Consider the following 21,140-nt stretch of genomic DNA (forward strand, 5'->3'; position numbering starts at 1 on the left):
CAATCACTGTAATTAACTCCCACCTGTTCCACGCCTTTATAACATCACTTCCCCTTTCCTGCATGGACGGATCTTGTTGCCATTGTGCCAGTGAAAGCGTTCCTTGTATGTCCCAAGCCAGTGTTCCAGACCTCCTGCCGTTGCCCCTGACTACGATCCTTGCTGCCTGCCCTGACCTTCTGCTACGTCCGACCCTGCTCTTGCCTAATCCCTTGTACCGCGCCTATCTCAGCAGTCAGTCAAGGTTGAGTCGCTATCGGGTGGAACGTCCATCCCGCTTTGCGGCGAGCTCTGGTGACTCCGTTCCCCTGGTACGGCCCACGTCATCACCCCACTGACACAGAGGATCCACCACCAGTGTCCTCTCAGTACCCGGATCCTGACACCAATATCTCTCGAGTATGGAAAAACCACAAATGTGTATGTCAAGTGCTCTGTGGGTTCACTAGAGGGCTCAGAAGGGAAGGAGCTACAGTGTGATTTTGGAAAGTGAGTTTTTCTGAAATGGTTTTTGGGGGGCATGTCACATTTAAAAAGCCCCTATGGTACCAGAACAGCAAAAAAAAAAAATGCACATGGCATACTATTTTGGAAACTACACCCCTCAAGGAACGTAACAAGGGGTCCAGTGAGCCTTAACACCCCACAGGTGTTTGACGACTTTTCGTTAAAGTTGGATGTGTAAATGATTTTCTTTTTCACTAAAATGCTAGTTTTCCCCCAAATAAAATTTTTTTACAAGGGGTAATAGGAGAAAATGCCCCCCCCCCAAAATTTGTAACCCCATCTCTTCTGAGTATGGAAATACCCCATGTGTGGACGTCAAGTGCTCTGCTGGCGCACTACAATGCTCAGAAGAGAAGGAGGCACATTTGGCTTTTGGGAAGCAAATTTTGCTGAAATGGTTTTTGGGGGGCATGTTGCATTTAGGAAGCCCAAATGGTGCCAGAAAAGCAAAAAAAAAAAAAAAAAAAAACACATGGCATTCTATTTTGGAAACTACACCCCTCAAGGAACGTAACAAGGGGTACAGTGAGCCTTAACACCTCACAGGTGTTTGACGACTTTTTGTTAAAGTTGGATGTGTAAATGAAAAGAAAAATTATTTTTTACTAAAATGCTGGTTTTTCCACAAATTTTACATTTTTACAAGGGATAATGGGAGAAAATGACCCCCAAAATTTGTAACCCTATTTCTTCTGAGTATGGAAATACCCCATATGTGGACGTCAAGTGCTCTTCTGGCGCACTACAATGCTCAGAAGATGAGTAGCGCCATTGAGCTTTTGGAAAGAGAATTTGTTTGGAATGGAAGTCAGGGGCCATGTGCGTTTACAAAGCCCCCCATGGTGCCAGAACAGTGGACCCCCCCACATGTGACCCCATTTTGGAAACTACACCCCTCACAGAATTTAATAAGGAGTGCAGTGAGTATTTACACCCACTGGCGTTTGACAGATCTTTGGAACAGTGGGCTGTGCAAATGAAAAATTAAATTTTTCCTTTTCATGGACCACTGTTCCAAAAATCTGTTAGACACCTGTGCGGCGTAAATGCTCACTGTACCCCTTATTACATTACATGAGGGGTGTAGTTTCCAAAACGGGGTCACATGTTGTGGGGGGATCCATTGTTCTGTCACTATGGGGGCTTTGTAAACACACGTGGCCTTCAATTCCGGACAAATTTTCTCTTCGAAAGCCCAATTCTCTTCTGAACATTGTAGTTCGCCAGCAGAGCACTTTACATCCACATATGGGGTATGTTCTTACTCAGAAGAAATGGGGTTACAAATTTCCCTTGTGAAAATAAAAAATGTAGGGTTGCACCAGCATTTTAGTGAAAAATTTTTTTTCTAATTCCTTAAGGACCCATGACGTACCGAAACGTCATGAGTCCGCTCACGTTCTATAACGCGGGGCCACACCGTAGACCGGTGTCATAGCGGGTCCGGCCCAGCCTCCAACAACAGCCGAGACCCATGGCTAATAGCGTGCAGCACTGATCGCGGTGCAGCGCCCTATTAACCCTTTAGACTCGGCATTCAAAATTGAACGCCGCTTCTAAAATGAAAGTAAACCAATGCCGGTTAGCTCAGGGAGCTGTTCAGGATCGCTGTGATGAAATCGCGACATCCCGAACAGCTTACAGGACAGCCGGAGGGTTCCTACCTGCCTCCTCGCTGTCCGATCGCCGAATGACTGCTCATTGCCTGAGATCCAGGCATGAGCAGTCAAGCGGCAGAATCATTGATCAATGGTTTCCTATGAGAAACCATTTAACAATGTAAAAGATCAGTGTGTGCAGTGTTATAGCCCCCTATGGGAGATATAACACTGCCAAAAAAAAAAGTGGAAAAAAAAGTGAATAAAGATAATTTAACCATTAGATAAAGAAGAAAGTACAGGCAACTCACCACGTTGTTGTAACTTCGTGTTTATTACTGGGACATGCAGGCAAAGCGGCTCCACGCCACACCGGGATGTCGAACACAGTGCGTTAACCGATGACAGCTGTTTCTTTCCGTTCAGGAACTTCAGACGATCTGTTGAAGTTCCTGAACGGAAAGAAACAGCTGTCATCGGTTCACGCACTAGTGTTCAACATCCCGGTATGGCGTGGAGCCACTTTGCCTGCATGTCCCAGTAATAAACACGAAGTTACAACAACGTGGTGAGTTGCCTGTACTTTCTTCTTTATCTAATGGATTGGTACACATCTGAATACTTTCATAGTACATGAGCACCACCGCATGAAGATACATTGCTAGCTAGATTGCCGACATAGACCATCAAAGGGAGTTTAAATAGAGGGATAGCAGTGCCAGCACTTCACTTTCTGTTTGAAGCCCAAAGATAATTTAACATCTTCCCTTATAAAAGTTTGAATTTGAGTTTCCCATCTAAAAAAACAAAACTGTGTAAATAAAAATAAACCTCTGTGGTATCGCCGCATGCGGAAATGTAAATTATAAAAATATATTGTTAATTAAACTGTACGGTCAATGGTGTATGCGTAAAAAAATTCCAAACTCCAAAATAGTGCATTTTTGGTAACTTTTTATATCATGAAAAAATGAAAAGTCCTATAAGTCAATAAGTCCTATCAATGCAAAAAATGGTACCGCTAAAAATTTCAGATCATGACGCCAAAAATTAGCCCTCATACCGCCCCATACGGAGAAAAATAAAAAGGTTATAGGGGTCAGAAGATGACAATTTTAAACGTACTGTATACATTTTCCTGCATGTACCGTATTTATCGGGGTATACCACGCACCGGCCTATAACACGCACCCTCATTTTACCAAGGATAGTTGGGTAAAAAAAGTTTTGTACCCGAATATCCTTGGTAAAATGAGGGTGCGTGTGTGTGCATGCGTATACCCCGATACACCACCAGGAAAGGCAGGGGGAGAGGGGCCGTCGCTGCCGGCTTCTCTCCCCCTGCCTTTCCTGGGGTCTAGAGCCCTGCTGCCACCGCTTCTCTCCCGCTGGCTATCTGCTGGCACCGACAGCCAGGGGGAGAGAAGGGCACCGGCACCCATTGCCGGCACCACTGCCCCGTTGCCTCCCCTATCCCCGGTTGTATAATTACCTGTTGCCAGGGTCGGGTCCGCGCTGCTTCAGGCATCCGGTGTGCGTCCCATGCGTCGTTGCTATGCACTGCACGGTGCGGCGCAATGACGAGTGACACCGGCAACAGGTAATTATACAACCGGGGATGGGGGAGGCAATGGGGCAGCGGCGCAGGCAATGCCGCTGCCCCTTCTCTCCCGCTGTCTGTCGGCGCCGCTGCCCCATTGCCAGCGCCGCTTCTCTCCCCCTGGCTATCGGCGCCGGCAATGGGGCGCCGGTATGATAGTCAGGGGGAGAGAACGGGCAGCGGCACCGATAGCCAGGGGGAGAGAAGGGCCGTCAGCAGGGCTCTAGACCCCAGGACAGGCAGGGGCAGAGAAGCCGGCAGCGCTGGCGGTTTCTGCACCTGCAAAGCCGCTGCAGTTCATTGATTTAAAGCACCCGCTTTAAATCATTGAACTGCAGCGGCTTATCGGCATATAACACGCAGGTAGACTTTAGGCTAAAAATTTTAGCCTAAAAAGTGAGTGTTATACGCCGATAAATACGGTAATTACGATTTTTTCCTTAAGCACGACAAAATCAAACCTACATAAGTAGGGTATCATTTTAATCGTATGGACCTACAAAATAAAGAGAAGGTGTCATGTTTACTGAAAAATGTACTGTGTAGAAACGGGAGCCCACAAAATTTAAAAAATTGTGTTTTTTTTTCTCTTTTGTCTCACAATGATTTATTTTTCCGTTTCGCCATAGATTTTTGGGTAAAATTACTGACGTCATTACAAAGTAGAATTGGTGGCGCAAAAAATAAGCCATCATATGGATCTTTAGGTGCAAAATTGAAGGAGTTGATTTTTTAACCCCTTAAGGACTCAGCGTTTTTCCATTTTCATTTTTTCCTCATCACCTTCTAAAAATCATAACGCTTAAAATTTTGCACATAAAATTTCATATAATGGCTTATTTTTTTTAGCACCAATTCTACTTTGCAGTGACATTAGTAATTTTACTAAAAAATCCACGGCGTAACGGAAAAAAAATTAATTGTGCGACAAAATTGAAGAAAAAATTTCAATTTGTAACTTTTGGGGGCTTCTGTTTCTACGCAGTGCATTGTTCGGTAAAAATGACACCTTATCTTTATTCTGTAGGTCCATACGGTTAAAATGATATCCTACTTCTATAGGTTTGATTTTGTCGTACTTCTGGAAAATATCATAACTACATGCAGGAAAATTTATACATTTAAAATTGTCATCTTCCGACCCCTATAACTTTTTTAATTTTTCTGCGTAGGGGCCAGTATGAGGGCGCATTTTTTGCGCTGTGTTCTGAAGTTTTTATCGTCACCATTTTTCCATTGATCAGACTTTTTGATCGCTTTTTATAAATTTTTTTATGATCTAAAAAGTGACCAAAAATACGCTATTTTGGACGTTGTTTTTTTTTTGCGTGCACGCAATTGACCGTGCGGTTTAATTAACTATATATTTTTATAGCTCGGACATTTACGCACACGGCGATACCACATATGTTTATTTTTATTTACACAGATTTTTAATGGGAAAAGTGGGTGATTCAAACTTTTATTAGGGAAGTGGTTAAATGACCTTTATTAACTTTTTCTTCCATTTTTTTTTTGCAGTGTTATAGCTCCCATAGGAGGCTATAACACTGCACACACTGATCTTTTACCCTGATCCCTGCAAAGCCATAGCTTTGCATGGATCAGCATAAAAGGGGGTTGATTGCTCAAGCCTGTAGCTCAGGCTTGGAGCAATCAAACGCCGATCGGACGCGACAGAGCAAGGTAAGGGGGCCTCCGCTTGCGTTCTAGCTGATCGGGACATTTCAATTTTATCGCGATAGTCCCAATCAGCTCGACTGAGCTGCCAGGAAGCTTTTAGTTTCGTTTTCAATGTGGCGCTCAACTTTGATCGCCGCGTCTGAAGGGTTAATAGCACACGGCACAACGATCTGTGCCACGTGCTGTTAGCCCAGGGTCCCGGCTATCAATAGCAGCCTGGACCGACACGGTGTGATGCCCTGCGTCGTTAAGAGGTTAAAGGTAAGGAGGAAAAAACGAAAATGCAAAAACTGAAAAACCCCGGGTCCTCAAGGGGTTAATGAAAATTTGCCAAACACCTGTGGGGTGTTAGGGCTCACTATACCCCGTGTTACATTCCGTGAGGGGTGTAGTTCCCAAAATGGGTCACATGTGGGTATTTATTTTTTTGCTTTTATGTCAGAACCGCTGTAAAATCAGCCACCCCTGTGCAAATCACAAATTTAGGCCTCAAATGTACACAGTGCACTCTCACTCCTGAGCCTTGCTGTGCATCTGCAGAGCATTTTACACCCACACATGGGGTATTTCCGAGAAATTGTGTTACAAATTTTGGGGGTCTTTTTTTCCTTTTACTGCTTGTGAAAATAAAAAGTATTGGGAAACACCAGCATGTTAGTGTAAAAAAAAAAAAAAAAAAAAATTTTTTACATTAACAGTTACACTAACAGGCTGGTGTAGCCCCCAACTATTCATAAGGGGTAAAGGGAAAAAAAGCCCCCCAAAATTTGTAGTGCAATTTCTCACGAGTACGGAAATACCCCATATGTGGCCCTAAACTGTTTCCTTGAAATACGACAGGGCTCCGATTGCATTGGGGTATTCTACGCCAGTGATTCCCAAACAGGGTGCCTCCAGCTATTGCTAAACTCCCAGCATGCCTGGACAGTCAGTGGCTGTCCGGAAATGCTGGGAGTTGTTGTTTTGCAACAGCAGGAGGCTCTGTTTTGCAAACACTGCCGTACAATACGTTTCTCATTTTTATTGGGAGGGGGGCAGTGTAAGGGGGTGTATATGTAGTGTTTTACAGAGTACATTCGCACTGGCATGTTACAGTGAGTTTCCCACTAGGAGTTTGCGCTGCGGCAAAAAATTTGCCGCAGCTCAAACTTGAAGCAGGAAACTCACTGTAAACCCGCCCATGTGAATGTACCCTGTACATTCACATGGGGGGCAAACCTCCAGCTGTTGCAAAACTTCAACTCCCAGCATGCACTGACAGACCGTGCATGCTGGGAGTTGTACTTTTGCAACAGCTGCAGGCACACTGGTTGGAAAACCTTCAGTTAGGTTCTGTTACCTAACTCAGTATTTTCCAACCAGTGTGCCTCCAGCTGTTGCAAAACTACAACTCCCAGTATGTACTGATCGCCAAAGAGCATGCTGGGAGATGTAGGTATGCAACAGCTGAAGGTACGCAATGCTGTTTGGGCAAGCTGGGATTTGCAGTTTTGCAACATCTGGAGGGCTACAGTTTAGAGACCACTGCAAAGTGATCTCCAAACTGTGGCCCTCCAGATGTTGCAAAACTACAAATCCCAGCATGCCCTGACAGCAAACTGCTGTGTGGGCATGCTAGGAGTTGTAGTTTTGCAAGATCTAGAGGGCCACAGTTTAGAGACCACTGCACAGTGATCTCCAAATTGTAGCCCTCCAGCTGTTGCACAACTGCAAATCCTAGCATGCCCACACAGCAAACAGCTGTCTGGGAATGCTGGGAGTTGTAGTTTTGCAACATCAGGAGGGCTACAGTTTAGAGACCACTGTATAGTGGTCTATAACTGTAGCCCTCCAGATGTTGCTAGGCAATTCACCGGCTTCCGTAGGATCCAGGGAACCGCATCGCCGTCCTCTTCTGTCTCTAGCTGTATTCTATTAACAAAACATCTTATATGCTCATTTATCCTTGGCGTTTTCTTGAACACCTGATGAAGTTCGATCTACCTAATATTTTGGTCGAACAGAAACGCATTGGGTTAATAGCAAGGGGGTATAATTATGATACCTGTCTGTAAGGTGATGTTTTGATATGCAATGAGGGTCAATATACTGCGACTGAGTGGTGGGTTGCATTTTTATTCCTACCGTATTGGAATTTACTTTTTGGTGATAGTACCACTTTTTGATACACATACACGATATTATTTGGGTGTAGTTTTAAGAATAAGAATAAAAGTTAAGTTTTACGGCACCTTTCTATTGTTTTTCACAAGTATTGATGCGTAATGTGAGAATCATTGGTCCACATATAACCCTATCTGTTTACGTAATCATTTGTCTATTTATGAGAAATTGTAAAATAAAAGTTTTCCCCTATTTCAATGTACATTTAAAGGGTAACTCTCATTAAAATAAAATTTTGCTATTGCACTTATGGTAAATAGAAAAAAATTCTAATATACTTTGTTTAAAAAAAATGACGTTTTCTATGTTTTATTTGTGCTTAAAAAAGCTCAAGAGCACATTTTCCCCCATCTTATACACAGACACCTGGAGTGCTGAGGGGTTGAGGGGGGTTCCAGCCTCATCCAATCATAGCTCCTCTCACACTTAACTGCCATATGCTCTTTATTGGACACCCCCCTCCTCAGCACTCCAGGCTGCACTTCCTGTGTTTGGACTTCAGTCCAAAGTCTCTGTATAAGATGGGGGGAAATGTGCTCTTGAGCTTTTTTAAGCACAAATAAAACATAGAAAACTTCATTTTTTTTTTAACCAGAGTATATTAGAAATCATTTTTATTTACCATAAGGAGTTCAATAGCAAAAAATTGTTTTAATGAGAGTTACCATTTAAGTATCATAAATTCCAACATCCAAATACGCTCACTTAGCTCATCAACACAAACTGAAAGCAACATTAACAAAAGCGGAAGAAGCAATATGCTTGTACATTTAAGTGTGTTATCAAGTAAGTGATCTCACACAGTATGTGGTTTCCTGTGAAGATGGTAAAATGAGTACGGTAGGTAAAGTCAGTTGATGCACACCTGTACTCCGTTAAAAAGCTTAATGTCTATATTTATTTGCAAAACAGCGGTCCTTTAGTCAACCATATATTTAGTATTTTCCACAGGAAAAAAAAAATAATAAACATAACATATTTCCATCAATTACAATATCTTGTGTCAGTTATCTCAACTTCACAAATAATTCAGGGAACAAATAAATACTGAAGTTTTTGGAATGTACATTTTTTGGCATTGTTTTCGCAAGAGATAAACAGATTGGATGCACACTGTATTGACAATGAAGTAAACTTCACTGCAAATGCGTTTTCGTTTTTTTTTTTTTAAATCTTACATCATGATTTGTCTGCAAATGCAATGCATGCAGAAGCAGCATTTCTCTGTAACATTTGATGGTATTCCTGAGGTGGTGATTTATGAGGCATTTTAAACTGCCTACCAGTGGTTAGTTTTGTAATATTGAATGCAGATTTCTGCTTTATTGGAAAACTTTATTCATATTCAATTTTTCTGCAACTACTTGTAAAAACAGGCCACATATAAGCACAACGTCCACTGAAACTATGCCATTAAACATAACAGTTTAAGGGCTTGTCTGTCAGATAAGAGTCGGGGTGGTTACTAAATGGCAATGATTGCGTGTAGGCAAAATAATGCCTGCATGTTATAATCAAAAGCTGTGTGATTTCAAATGGCGTAAGATGAAGTTGTTAAGAAGAAAATGTCATACTGGCAACAAGATGGATTTCTCCAGAACTGTACTGAAGGCGTACTCCTGCTGTATGTGCAATGCCTTCTTTGGGCATGGTAGGCTACATTGTGTGGTAGGCTACATTGTGCAGTAGAAGAGGTAAAGCCCCAGTAAAAAAGCAATACTCACAAAAAAGAGCATCAAATTGCAGGTATTAAACAATTCTGTCATTGATCGTATAAATCACATTGGCAAACGATATGCAGGGTTTAAAGGGTACCTTTTATTAAAAAAAAAAACTTTTGATATATTATAGATTATTGTATGCAGAATAACTTTCCAATTGCATGTTATTAAAAAAATATGATTTTTTCTATTTAATTTTCCACTTTGAAAAAATGACCACTAGGGGTCTCCCTACCAGTCCTGGCCACAGGCCCTTTTTTTTTTTTTTTTTTTTTTTTTTTTTTTTATTTATTTATTTTTTATAGATTTCAGACTTATGCTGGAGTCCTAAATCGCAGACTGCAGCCAGGACACAGACAAGCTCAGCACTGCTCCCTCCCTGTCAATCAGCCAGCTCCTGACTCTGCCTTACTGCATGCCCTCATTCATTTTACTATCTGAGGTCTTTTCTTTCTTCTCTCTGCACATGCAGTTGTAAACAGAGAGGAGAGGATTCAGAGCTGCCAGCTGCTGTTCACAGCCTCTATGCTGGGCCATGCCCCCTGTCCTCCCTCACACTAGGACAGCTGAATGAGCAGCCAAGAAGACAATAAATCAGGTAGAAAGAGGGGGTTTTGAATGAAAAGAAACACAGGGATAGTGTCAGTGAGAGTCAACACATGACATTTTGGTGGCCAGAGGCAGCAGGAAATACAGGGGCAGTTAAATGACATCAGGTTTACAAGCATTCCTTGCAACTATCACATGATAACCCCAGGTTATACAATGACTTATGTGTCAATCAGCTCCAAGGCCAATAGGAGACAGCAAGGATGTAGGGTCTTCTACACAGCTTTAAAGGCAGGCATTCGGGAGAGAGAGACACACACAGTGTAAGCAGGAGCCAAAGTGATCCTACAGAAGCAATAAAAAGCCTCTTCATATCATAACCTCCACAGCAGGCTGAGCACAAATCCTAATTTATAAATTCCACAGTTTAAAGTGAGCACCGCTTTGATATGTGAGCTGATCTAAGAGACTTCCTCTTCCTTCCTGCAGAAGCTTCATCATGCACCACAAATCCCAGCCAGCATTGTTCCAGTCCATAAATAGTTTCACATACAAATATCTGTACAAATGAGCAAATGATGTCAAATATAACAAACGTAGGCCTGCTGGTCTGATCATCTCAGGTGACAGCGACCCTGCTGCATCTGTAGGTTTAAAAGAAAAACATCCAGAGGAAGGGCACAGTCAGGTGGGGCTGTCCCTGTCTGGCATTCTGCTGTGTGGATTTTTTTTTTTACCTTATCAGGTGCAGAAAATGTGGCACCATGTCAGGATACAAGTATAGGAAATACATCTATGAAGGCATATGGAGCGGCATTACAAGACCGCTTGGAATAGTTGAGGTGCCCCCCGATGTGAAGAAAACCTAGATGCTGCTACTGATGCTCCTCCAGGACCCTTCCAACTATCTAGAAGCCAGGCCATGTCCACAGACAGCACATTCTCTGTCTTGTCCTTATCAATGTTGTGTCCTCCTGAAATCCTCCTCTATCCTGAAATGTATCTATTGGGGAATCTATGTCCTGTAGACAACATTATTAGTCCAGTTACCCTGTGGTTGTCTGCTTCTATGCTGTATTACATCTGCTAAGCCTGGGCGAGTAAAGCCACACAGCGGAGGAGCTGATGCCCTGTCTGAAACAAGAAGTTTCACACTGGCTCTCTGGTCATGATCTTAAATTGGAAAATGTGGATGACAATAATGGCACAAACATAGTCAAAGCACTGCATCTAGGTGACATGGAACATTCTAAATGACATGGCACACATGCAAAATCTTGTCGGATTTCCTAAGAAATCATTGTGGTCTCAGGCATGTGCTGGCTATGTGCAGGAAAGTGTGCATTCGTTTTTTTTTCTTTTAAACATGCCCTCCTTGGCCTACAGAGCCTAAATGATCTTCCTCAACACTGTCTCATTTGCAATGTTCCAATACAGTTGAACCCAACCTTACACAAGTTGGACCGCCTGTACCAGCAGTGCAAAGTGCTGATAGACTTCCTAATGCAGGAGACAGACAATTTTTGGAGCCAGTGTGACTTTCAGCTGAGGCATTGGCAGCTAATCAGAGACAACTGTTGTGTGCTAAGGCCTTTTGAAAAGCAACAAGATGTGGACAACAGTTGAATTAGTCTTGTTATAATGCTGATATTCCTTCTGGAGCAAACACTCACAGTGATGATAGAGAAAGGAGGAGTGGAGGAGGGTCCACATCTGGCTGGCAGCAGTATGGATGTTTTCCTTGAGGAGGAGTTGGATGAGAAGGATAAGGTAGTGGGAACTGAGGAGGATTTGGAGATGGAATCTGTGGAAGGGATAGGGGACAAGGAACCTATATAAGGCAACAGTAATAATAATGACAATGAGGACAATGACCAACATTGGCAGTATAGAACGGAGTCAGAACAAGCTCGACTCTCAAAAAAGCTTTACAAGTATGGTGAGCTGTATGCTTACTTGCTTGCGCAGTGACAGATATATTACACACTTATAGGAAAAAAAAAAAAAGGGTACTGAATAGCCACACTCTTAGACTCTTGGTATAAAGCGAAATGGGTAAATTTTTTTCTCCTCCTGAGAAGGAGGCTAAATAGAATTTTTATAAGGAGGAGAACCTACACATCCAGTATGCCATGTATCTCCAGCAACAAACACCTCCTGAAAGGGGGTCCAGTCTCTCCTCCCCACTGAGTCAACGCTCCACTCCCTCTGCCAGCACTACCCCTGCAATAGGCAGGAGCAGTAGCAGCAGCATCTTCACGTTGGAGTACATGATGACAATTTTTTGCATCCAGTATTCTCTTTAACATGAATTGTCCTCAAAGGGATATAAACGACCACCTGAACAATTAGGTTGAGGCCCTTTCTCTGTCAGACACCATAAGCCCAGACCCCATGGACGTCTGGGTCACCAGATTAGACCATTGGCCAGAACTTGCCCAGTTTGCTATGGTTGTTCTGTCTTGTCCACCCTCAAGGTGTAGCATAAGAGAGAGTGTTAAGCGCAGCAGGCGTCATCGTCACCACTACGAAAACAAGATTGTCTGGAAGCAACATGAAAAAACTGAAGTTTAAATCAATCAGTCCTCCACCTCCTGTTGTACACTGGGTACAATCAGACCACCACCTCTTGCTTTGCAGATACTACAAGACACCACCTTCTGCTGTACACTGACCACTTCAAGCCAACCACCTCCTTGTATATGCTAAATACTACCATTCCGCCACCTCCTGCTGTATGCTGGATACTATAAGTACCACCAGTCTGCCATCACCCTTGCAGTTGCTATTTCCAGCTAAGCCTACACATACACAACTCATGATCCCCCAAAAAGTGATTTTTTTTCTTCTGTTTTTCATACAAAAGCTATTTCTTCTTCGCTCTCAAAATGGGATAATTTTTGGAACGCTTGGAAAAATCAATAGCATCTTCTCCACTTGCCAGACTCAAAACCTATTGCTTCTCCAAAAAGAGATAATTATTGAAACTCTTGGAAAAAGTCACTGTGCCTTCCGATACCTCTGTGTGCATTTTAACACCGGCAGACTAACCTAATAACAACATATCAGGGATATTTTATGCAGCTTTATTTTAGTGTTAAAGGAGTACCCTGGTGGAAAACGAGTTTTTATAATTTTTTTTATTTTTATTTTTTCAAATCAACTAGTGCCAGAAAAATAAACAGATTTGTAAACTACTTCTATTTAAAAATCTTAATCCTTCCAGAGGAAGTTGTATCCTTTTTTTCGAGTCTGACCACAGTGCTCTCTGCTGACACCCCTGTCCGTGTCAGGAAAAAAAAAAGAACTACTCAACTTCCTCTAGAGCATACAGCTGATAAGTACTGGAAGGATTAAGATTTTTAAATAGAAGTCATTTTAAAAAAATAATTAGTTTTGCGCCGAGAACCCCTTTAGTAAGCATACAAAATCTGCTACTGAACGTCATCAAAACTGAGCCTTATAACTAATTTAAAACTAGGCAAATATAGAAACGAAGCCAGCTCACCCCTGGTCCGGATATCGAGCACGGAGAGAGTGCGGACTTGCACTCACAGACAGTAAGGAATATGGAAAGAACTCCAGCTCAGGTGCAGATCAAATCAGTATAGCTTTATTTTACATCACGCCAGAAGCAACAGGTAACAGGTCGGAAGTGACGCGTTTCGGCCAGGTGCTGGCCTTAGTCATACAATGATTACACATTCTAAGGATACTTATATATGGAGTGGGAGGTAACGAGGTGCAGCAGCAGGTAAATTAACCCCTGCAGAACCTCTACCAACCACTCCATTCACAAAGAATATACTGCGTTTTCGTACTATACAAATGTGAATAAAAACATAGAATAATAATCTTTATTATTAGAAAATTAGTGTACAATTATAAATATAGCAAAAAACACATACACATTGTTAGACAATCACATGTCAGCAAATGAAAATATTTCAAAATATCAGAAAATTCAATAGATATACTTTCATGCGACTGTGTAACAAAGGGTTAAAAAACAGGACACAATATTATTGTGGGTACCTTTAAAACAGAAGAAAAAAAGGGGGGGGGTATAAATATATACAAAAAATAATAATAAACTATAAAATAAACAAACATATTGTAGGTAACCTATAATGTTTTTCTTCTGTGAAAGGAAAACCACGCAATGAATGACTGCAATTTAATAATCAAATATTTCACTGTATTAATTTAGTGGGATCAGAAAAAATTGTAATGGTATAAAAAATGCATATGAATAATAAGGCCAAGTATATATACCGGATCTAAATCGTACAACTTACTGTGAAATAGTGTTTTATACCATATGATATGCAAAGAAAGATGCATTTAAACACATTGTGTTTAAAGATATATCCTAAAAAGTAAATAATAAAATTTATCCTCATTGCAAATCAATAATAAGAACAAAGATGAATGTGCACAATATGACAAAATGTACATATATATATATCTAATGGAACTACCCTCACATTAAATACGTTTCAATCTTATTAAGAAGATCATATCTGCCTATTAATGTAAAAAATTAATTAAGAAAATAGAAATATATAAGAAAAAATATAAGAAAACATATATATGTGTCTATACAAAAGGGGAAAAAATGCCCACCTAATAGTGAAGAATGACATCTAACCTTTTGTTCAGACCTCTCGGATATCTAGTGTCCAAGCGAAGGATCCAATATATTTCTCTATCCATACGTTTTTTTCTCGCAATGGAGGGGATACTCTCTCTATCCCTTGGACCCTCACACTTGACCAATCTCCTCCATGATGTTCGGCTATGTGTTTCGTAACCATGGAAGTATTCCTATTATTAAAGTGTGGAATATCGGAAAGATGTTTCCTAACTCGCACCTTTAGTGGATTCGTGGTACATCCCATGTACTGCACCAAACATGACTCACATGTAAACAGGTAAACCACATATTTCGTGTTACAATTTATATACTGTTTAATAGAAAATGAGTCATGGTTGGTGCAGGACGTGAACGTAGATGAAGGAGACATTACTTCACAGCATTTGCAAATTTTATGTCCACATTTGAAGGACCCTTTTGGCAAAGCCAGACAGGGTTTGTACGAGGTCTATCTTCACATAAACTGCGATTGTCTAACAATGTGTATGTGTTTTTTGCTATATTTATAATTGTACACTAATTTTCTTATAATAAAGATTATTATTCTATGTTTTTATTCACATTTGTATAGTACGAAAATGCAGTATATTCTTTGTGAATGGAGTGGTTGGTAGAGGTTCTGCAGGGGTTAATTTACCTGCTGCTGCACCTCGTTACCTCCCACTCCATATATAAGTATCCTTAGAACGTGTAATCATTGCATAACTAAGGCCAGCACCTGGCCGAAACGCGTCACTTCCGACCTGTTATCTGTTGCTTCTGGCGTGATGTAAAATAAAGCTATACCGATTTGATCTGCACCTGAGCTTGAGTTCTTTCCATATTGCTTAATTTAAAACTACATACAGTGGGGATCAAAAGTTTGAGCACCCCAGGTAAAAATTTGTATTAATGTGCTTAAAGACACCAAGGAAAGATGGAAAAATCTCCAAAAGGCATCAAATTACAGATTAGACATTCTTATAATATGTCAACAAAAGTTAGATTTTATTTCCATCCTTTACACTTTCAAAATAACAGAAAACAAAAAAATGGCATCTGCAAAAGTTTGGGCACCCTGCAGAATTTATAGCATGCACTGCCCCCTTTGCAAAGCTGAGACCTGCCAGTGTCATGGATTGCTCTCAATCTTCATCTGGAAAGACCAGGTGATGTCAATCTCAAAGGTTTTAAATGCCCAGACTAATCTGACCTTGCCCCAACAATCAGCACCATGGGTTCTTCTAAGCAGTTGTCTAGAAATCTGAAACTGAAACTAGTTGACGCTCACAAAGCTGGAGAAGGCTATAAGAAGATAGCAAAATGTTTTCACATGTCAAAATCCTCTGTTCGGAATGTAATTAAGAAATGGCAGTCATCAGGAACAGTGGAATTTAAAGCAAGATCTGGAACACCAAGAAAAATATCAGACAGAACAGCTCGCAGGATTGTGAGAAAAACTATTCAAAACCCACGTTTGACTGCACAATTCATCCAGAAAGATCTGGCAGACACTGGAGTTGTGGTACACTATTCCACTATACTTGTACAAATATGGTCTTCATGGAAGAGTCATCAGAAGAAAACCTCTTCTACGTTCTCAACACAAAAATCAGTGTCTGAACTTTGCAATTGAACATATAGACAAGCCTGATGCATTTTGGAAATAAGTTCTGTGGACCGATGAGGTTAAAATTGAACTTTTTGGCTGGAATGAGCAAAGGTACGTTTGGAGAAGGGGAACAGAATTTAATGAAAAGAACCTCTGTCCAACTGTTAAGCATGGGGGTGGATCAATCATGTTTTGGGGTTGTATTGCAGACAGTGGCACAGGGAACATCTCATGAGTAGAAGGAAAAATGGATTCAATAAAATTTCAGCAAATTTTGGATGCTAACTTGATGCCATCTGTGAAAAAGCTGAAGTTAAAGACAGGATGGCTTCTACAAATGGATAATGATCCTAAACACACCTGGAAATCCACGGGGGATTACTTCAAGAGGCGTAAACTGAAGGTTTTGCCATGGCCTTCACAATGGCCTCAACATAATTGAAAATCTATGGATAGACCTTAAAAGAGCAGTGCGTGACAGACAGCCCAGAAATCTCAAAGAACTGGAAGACTTTTGTAAGGAAGAATGGGCAAAGATACCTCAAACAAGAATTGAAAGACTCTTGGCTGGCTACAAAAAGCGTTTAAAAGCTGTGATAGATGCCAAAGGGGGCAGTACAAGATATTAACTCTGCAGGGTGCCCAAACTTTTGCAGACACTCTTTTTTTGTTTTCTATTATTTTGAAAGTGTAAATGATGGAAATAAAATCTAACTTTTGTTGACATATTATAAGAATGTCTTATCTGTAATTTGATGCCTTTTGGAGATTTTTCCATATTTCCTTGGCTTTATGCGCATTAATACAAATTTTTACCTGGGATGCCCAAACTTTTGATCCCCACTGTAAACACATTCCTAGCAGTGTTATACAGGGTGTTAGAGCTCTTAGGCAGTGTTATCTATGTGTTTAGGGGCTTAGCGCATTGCCAGTTTGCAACTTACTAGTTTGAATACAACTGAACATTTTGTAAAAGTTGGGCAAGCCCAGCGAAATGACCTTTTCAAAAGTTCGCTCATGTCTAACAATACCTAATTTATATATGTTTTGTTTTATTTTACTACTTTAAAATAATTTTACATTTTGGTATAAAATGAGTATGCTAAAAATCACACTATTATGACCCCTAGAACCTTTTTTTTCTCATACCTATTTGAGGGCTCTTATTTTTACTATGATCTGTTATTTTCATGGGTAGCACATTTGTGAAAATGTGACTTTTTGATCACTTTTTATATATTTTTTTCTGGAATGTAATGTGAATTAAAATAAGCAATTTTGGTATTGTTTTGCGCTTACACCATTAATCATATGGGATCAATAACCACATTTCTTTTTTTTTTTTTTTTTTATGGTAAAAAGGGGTGATTTTTTTTTTTTATTTGAGGAAGGGCTTTTTATATAAAAATATATATATATATATTTACACTTTTTAAGTGCCTATAGACGGCTAATATTAAATAATGCTATGCAAACTTACTAGCACTACTAGCGAGGATTAGGTGAGGAAATCTCCTACTGCCAGGAAAACCGATCAGACCCCCGCAGATATGTTGATCAGGCTGGGTGACTGCCATTGATGCTCTAAAGTTTCACCCAAATATATACACATTTTTAAACCAATGTATATTACAAATATACACATAATTGTATTATCTACATTAAATAAAAAGTTTTTGTAGACTTTAAGCCTTGGTGTGTTAAGTGTAATTTAGGAGTTAAAATTCTCTAATTTACATAAAAATCAATGAAAGAAATATGTTTCTTTAACACTTTTAAGACAGAAATACTATTGATCATGCTTAAGTTTGTTTAAATGACAGTGCCTATTCTAGTCCCCCTTGGGAACTTTTATAGGCAATCAAGGTTACCTAAGTGTAGGTTGGGGATATCTTCCAAAATTGTTACCAGGCAGGGCCGAACTAGCCATTGGACATAGCTGACATTTGTCATCATGGTTTGGCCTAAATGAAGAAATAAACTACTCGTTAAGTGAAAAAGAAAACAAATGACTCCAATTAAAAAAAGGCGTTACCTGTGAGTCACCCAATGTAACTGCACTGCAATTAGTTATCTGGTCTGCAGACCCTCTTAAGAGCTAATATCTACCACTATATGGTCACTGTACGAGGGGAATATTTCTCCTTTTATTCTGGGAAACGTCAGGTTCTGGTCAAAATAGTTCTCCGCGAACCAGCAATTAAATATGCAAATGAACACATGCATACCACTGTCTAAGAGCTCCAAAGCCCTGCATAACACTGTTTGGAATGTATTAAAGTAGTTTTAAAGTGGTTTTAAGGCTCAGTTATGATGGCATGCGGTAACTAATGGTAACTAACAGCTTGCTTACATACATTAAGTATCCCTGGTTGGTGGCATATGCCTGTTGGTGTAAAAATGCAGAGAGAGGTATCTGAGGACGCACTAAATTTTTCCAAGAGCTCCAAAAATTATCCCTGTTTCAGAGCAGCAACAGAGTTCATGAGAGTGTCTCAAAATAGTGAAGAAACTGATGACCGTGGAGAAAGTGCTAATATAAATTCTCCTTTTGGGAGTTTCAACAGAAACCTGTAGACAGGAAAAAGGTGTTTTCTGTGTTTGTTTGTTTCTTTTTTAAACAAATTAAAATAAAAAAATTTATGAAATTCTCTCTATAAGGAAGTTGCAATATGAAACTGAAGAGCCTCTCAATACGAAACTGAAGAAGTCAATTTTTTAAATGTTGAAATTTAGAAAATTAAGTAGATTTTTTAAATTTTGTGTGTCTTTGTGCTGAGGACCCCCATGATCTTGCACGCGGCACCCCGTTTGTAATCAGTCCAGTCTGAGCGGTGTGTGACGTCACGCCTGCGCCCCCGTGTGACGTCACGCTCCACCCCTCAATGCATGCCTACGGGAGGGGGCGTGACAGCTCCGGGGACTGATTACAAACGGGGTTCAGTGTGCAAGATCACGGGGGTCCCCAGCGGCGGGACTCCCGCGGTCAGGCATCTTATCCCCTATCCTTGGATAGGGGATAAAGTGTCTAAGCACCGGAGTACCCCTTTAACCCCCCTCTGCCTTTATTTTTATTATTTTTTTGTTTTCTACCTTGATATTGCTCTACATTTTTTTTGCTCAGTCTCAGTCAGAATTACGGACTGGGAAGGGGCATTCCCAAATGGGCGTGACATCATCTGAAGCCATACGGGGGAGAACTTTCTCCCTCATTCTGCTACACACAACCTAGAGCAGTTCAGTGTGAAATGAGCTATGATTGGCTAAGGCTGCACACACACCCTAGGCACTCCAGACTGCATTTCCTGATTTTAGACTTCTGCCAGGCCAGACAAGTAGGGAGACACCTAGTGGTAGCTTTTTTAAACACAAAAAAACATAGAAAACTTCATTAACATTTTAAAAAAAAGTACATTAGAAAACATTTTTTATTTACTTTAAGGAGTGCAATAGCAAAACATTTTTTAATGACAGTGCCCATTTAACCTTTAAGGCTGTTATACCCCATGTTCATTTTGTAACTGTAAACTTTCAAACCGCAGATATAAGCTTTGTGATGTTCCCTGGTTAATTCATCCATGTAATCACCTAATGTTGGGTTTCAATCACCTTCTCTGTGCACAAAAAATGACCAAATCAATGTCATAATAAAGACACTGTTACTGTAGTCTGTTCAAAAGGGTGTAAAGACTTCAATACAAGCATAGGCAGATGTAAAGCAGGCTAATAGAAGTTAATGTTTTTATTGACTATGTGGTGTCCCTCTAAGTGGTTATCTAGGAATAATAAAAACAGAGGTAATACCTGTCCTGTCGGTTGTGTGTGGTGTTACAATTTAGCTTCATTCACTTCAATGGAAATGAGATGCAATACCACACACAATATGAGAACAATTTGAAAATCATTTGTTTTTCTAATTGTGAATAACTATTTTAAGGGTACGTTCATACGTGTATCTTGCTGATGATATGGCTGCAGATTTATCTACCTATTGACTTAAATGGGTAGCAAAATCAGCCACAGAACAATACGCACGTGTGAATGTACTCTTAGACTTCCTGGGCTGCCCGTAAGAATTTGTATTCAGAGAACTAGACACAATCTTACAAAATGTATGATAGTTGTATTCTATTTCCTTAGTTGTGTAATTATGTAGGAATTCAAATACAAGCCTAAAAGAAAATTAACCAAAAATCCTTTCTCAATTTTAAAATTGTTGCTACTATTTGTTTTCTTGTCACATATACAGTTAGATAGACTATTGTATTATTGCGGACATTCTTCATGACAATCATAGACCAAAAAATATCAACTAAAATCACAGCATACATCTAGGAAGCAAATTATTATTTTAGCAATTTACTCAAGAAGCTATTTAAACAAGGCCATCAATGAATTTCTCCTCTATTGTGCTGATCAAATGAGATGTTGGAAGTTGGACCTCCAAGGATAGGCTATCAACTGTATAGCCATTAAGAACCCCTTCAATAAAGTACACATTTAATTATACATGCAAAAAAAAATGGTGGTTAGCCATACACAGCATTATTTTGCTGTTTCTAACACATTTCCCTTTGCTGAAAGCATGTGTGCTATACCACTAGTGTAGTGGAAAGTGTAGGTTTCTGGCAAATGCCAGTTGAATGATATATTAAGTATTATATGTGAAAATGATTTTTACACAATATACTGAAATATCCTGAATCAAACATCCTCTATTTCAATAGGACATCATAAAATACAATTTCACAATACATGTAACATTAGAAACACATACTCACTCACCTTGTAACTCATAGCTAATGGGCTGCATGCTGCTTTCCATGATGCTTCCACACCTATGTGAAAGTAATGTGTGCCACGCTTACTCCACCCCTTTCAGTTTACTGTGTCACCATAAGGAAATCACATGACAATCATAAACTAAGCCTCATATGTTTTAAATAGGGCATCTAATAGTTTAACCTTTTTACTCATAATCATGGTCTAGCATTTCAAGGTTTTCCAAAAATATATTTATTTGTCTAGCTCTTACAAGGTAAAGCCCACCAACTGCAATACATACTATCCT

At 40.1% G+C, this 21,140-nt stretch overlaps 1 protein-coding gene across 4 annotated transcripts in view; it reads right to left on the minus strand.

Annotated features, from left to right (window-relative positions):
* Positions 1 to 20,899, minus strand: part of LOC130277031 (capping protein, Arp2/3 and myosin-I linker protein 3-like) — a 530,598-nt gene extending 509,699 nt beyond the window's left edge. For all 4 annotated transcript variants that reach the window (XM_056527256.1, XM_056527257.1, XM_056527255.1 and 1 more), the window contains exon 1: positions 20,855 to 20,899. In XM_056527256.1, coding sequence (XP_056383231.1) covers positions 20,855 to 20,894 — 40 coding nt within the window. In that variant the 5' untranslated portion in view covers positions 20,895 to 20,899. The remainder of the gene's footprint in view (positions 1 to 20,854) is intronic.
* Between the last annotated feature and the right edge of the window lie 241 nt (positions 20,900 to 21,140).

The sequence above is a fragment of the Hyla sarda genome, chromosome 6 (assembly GCF_029499605.1).
Source record: "Hyla sarda isolate aHylSar1 chromosome 6, aHylSar1.hap1, whole genome shotgun sequence".
Taxonomy (NCBI): domain Eukaryota; kingdom Metazoa; phylum Chordata; class Amphibia; order Anura; family Hylidae; genus Hyla; species Hyla sarda.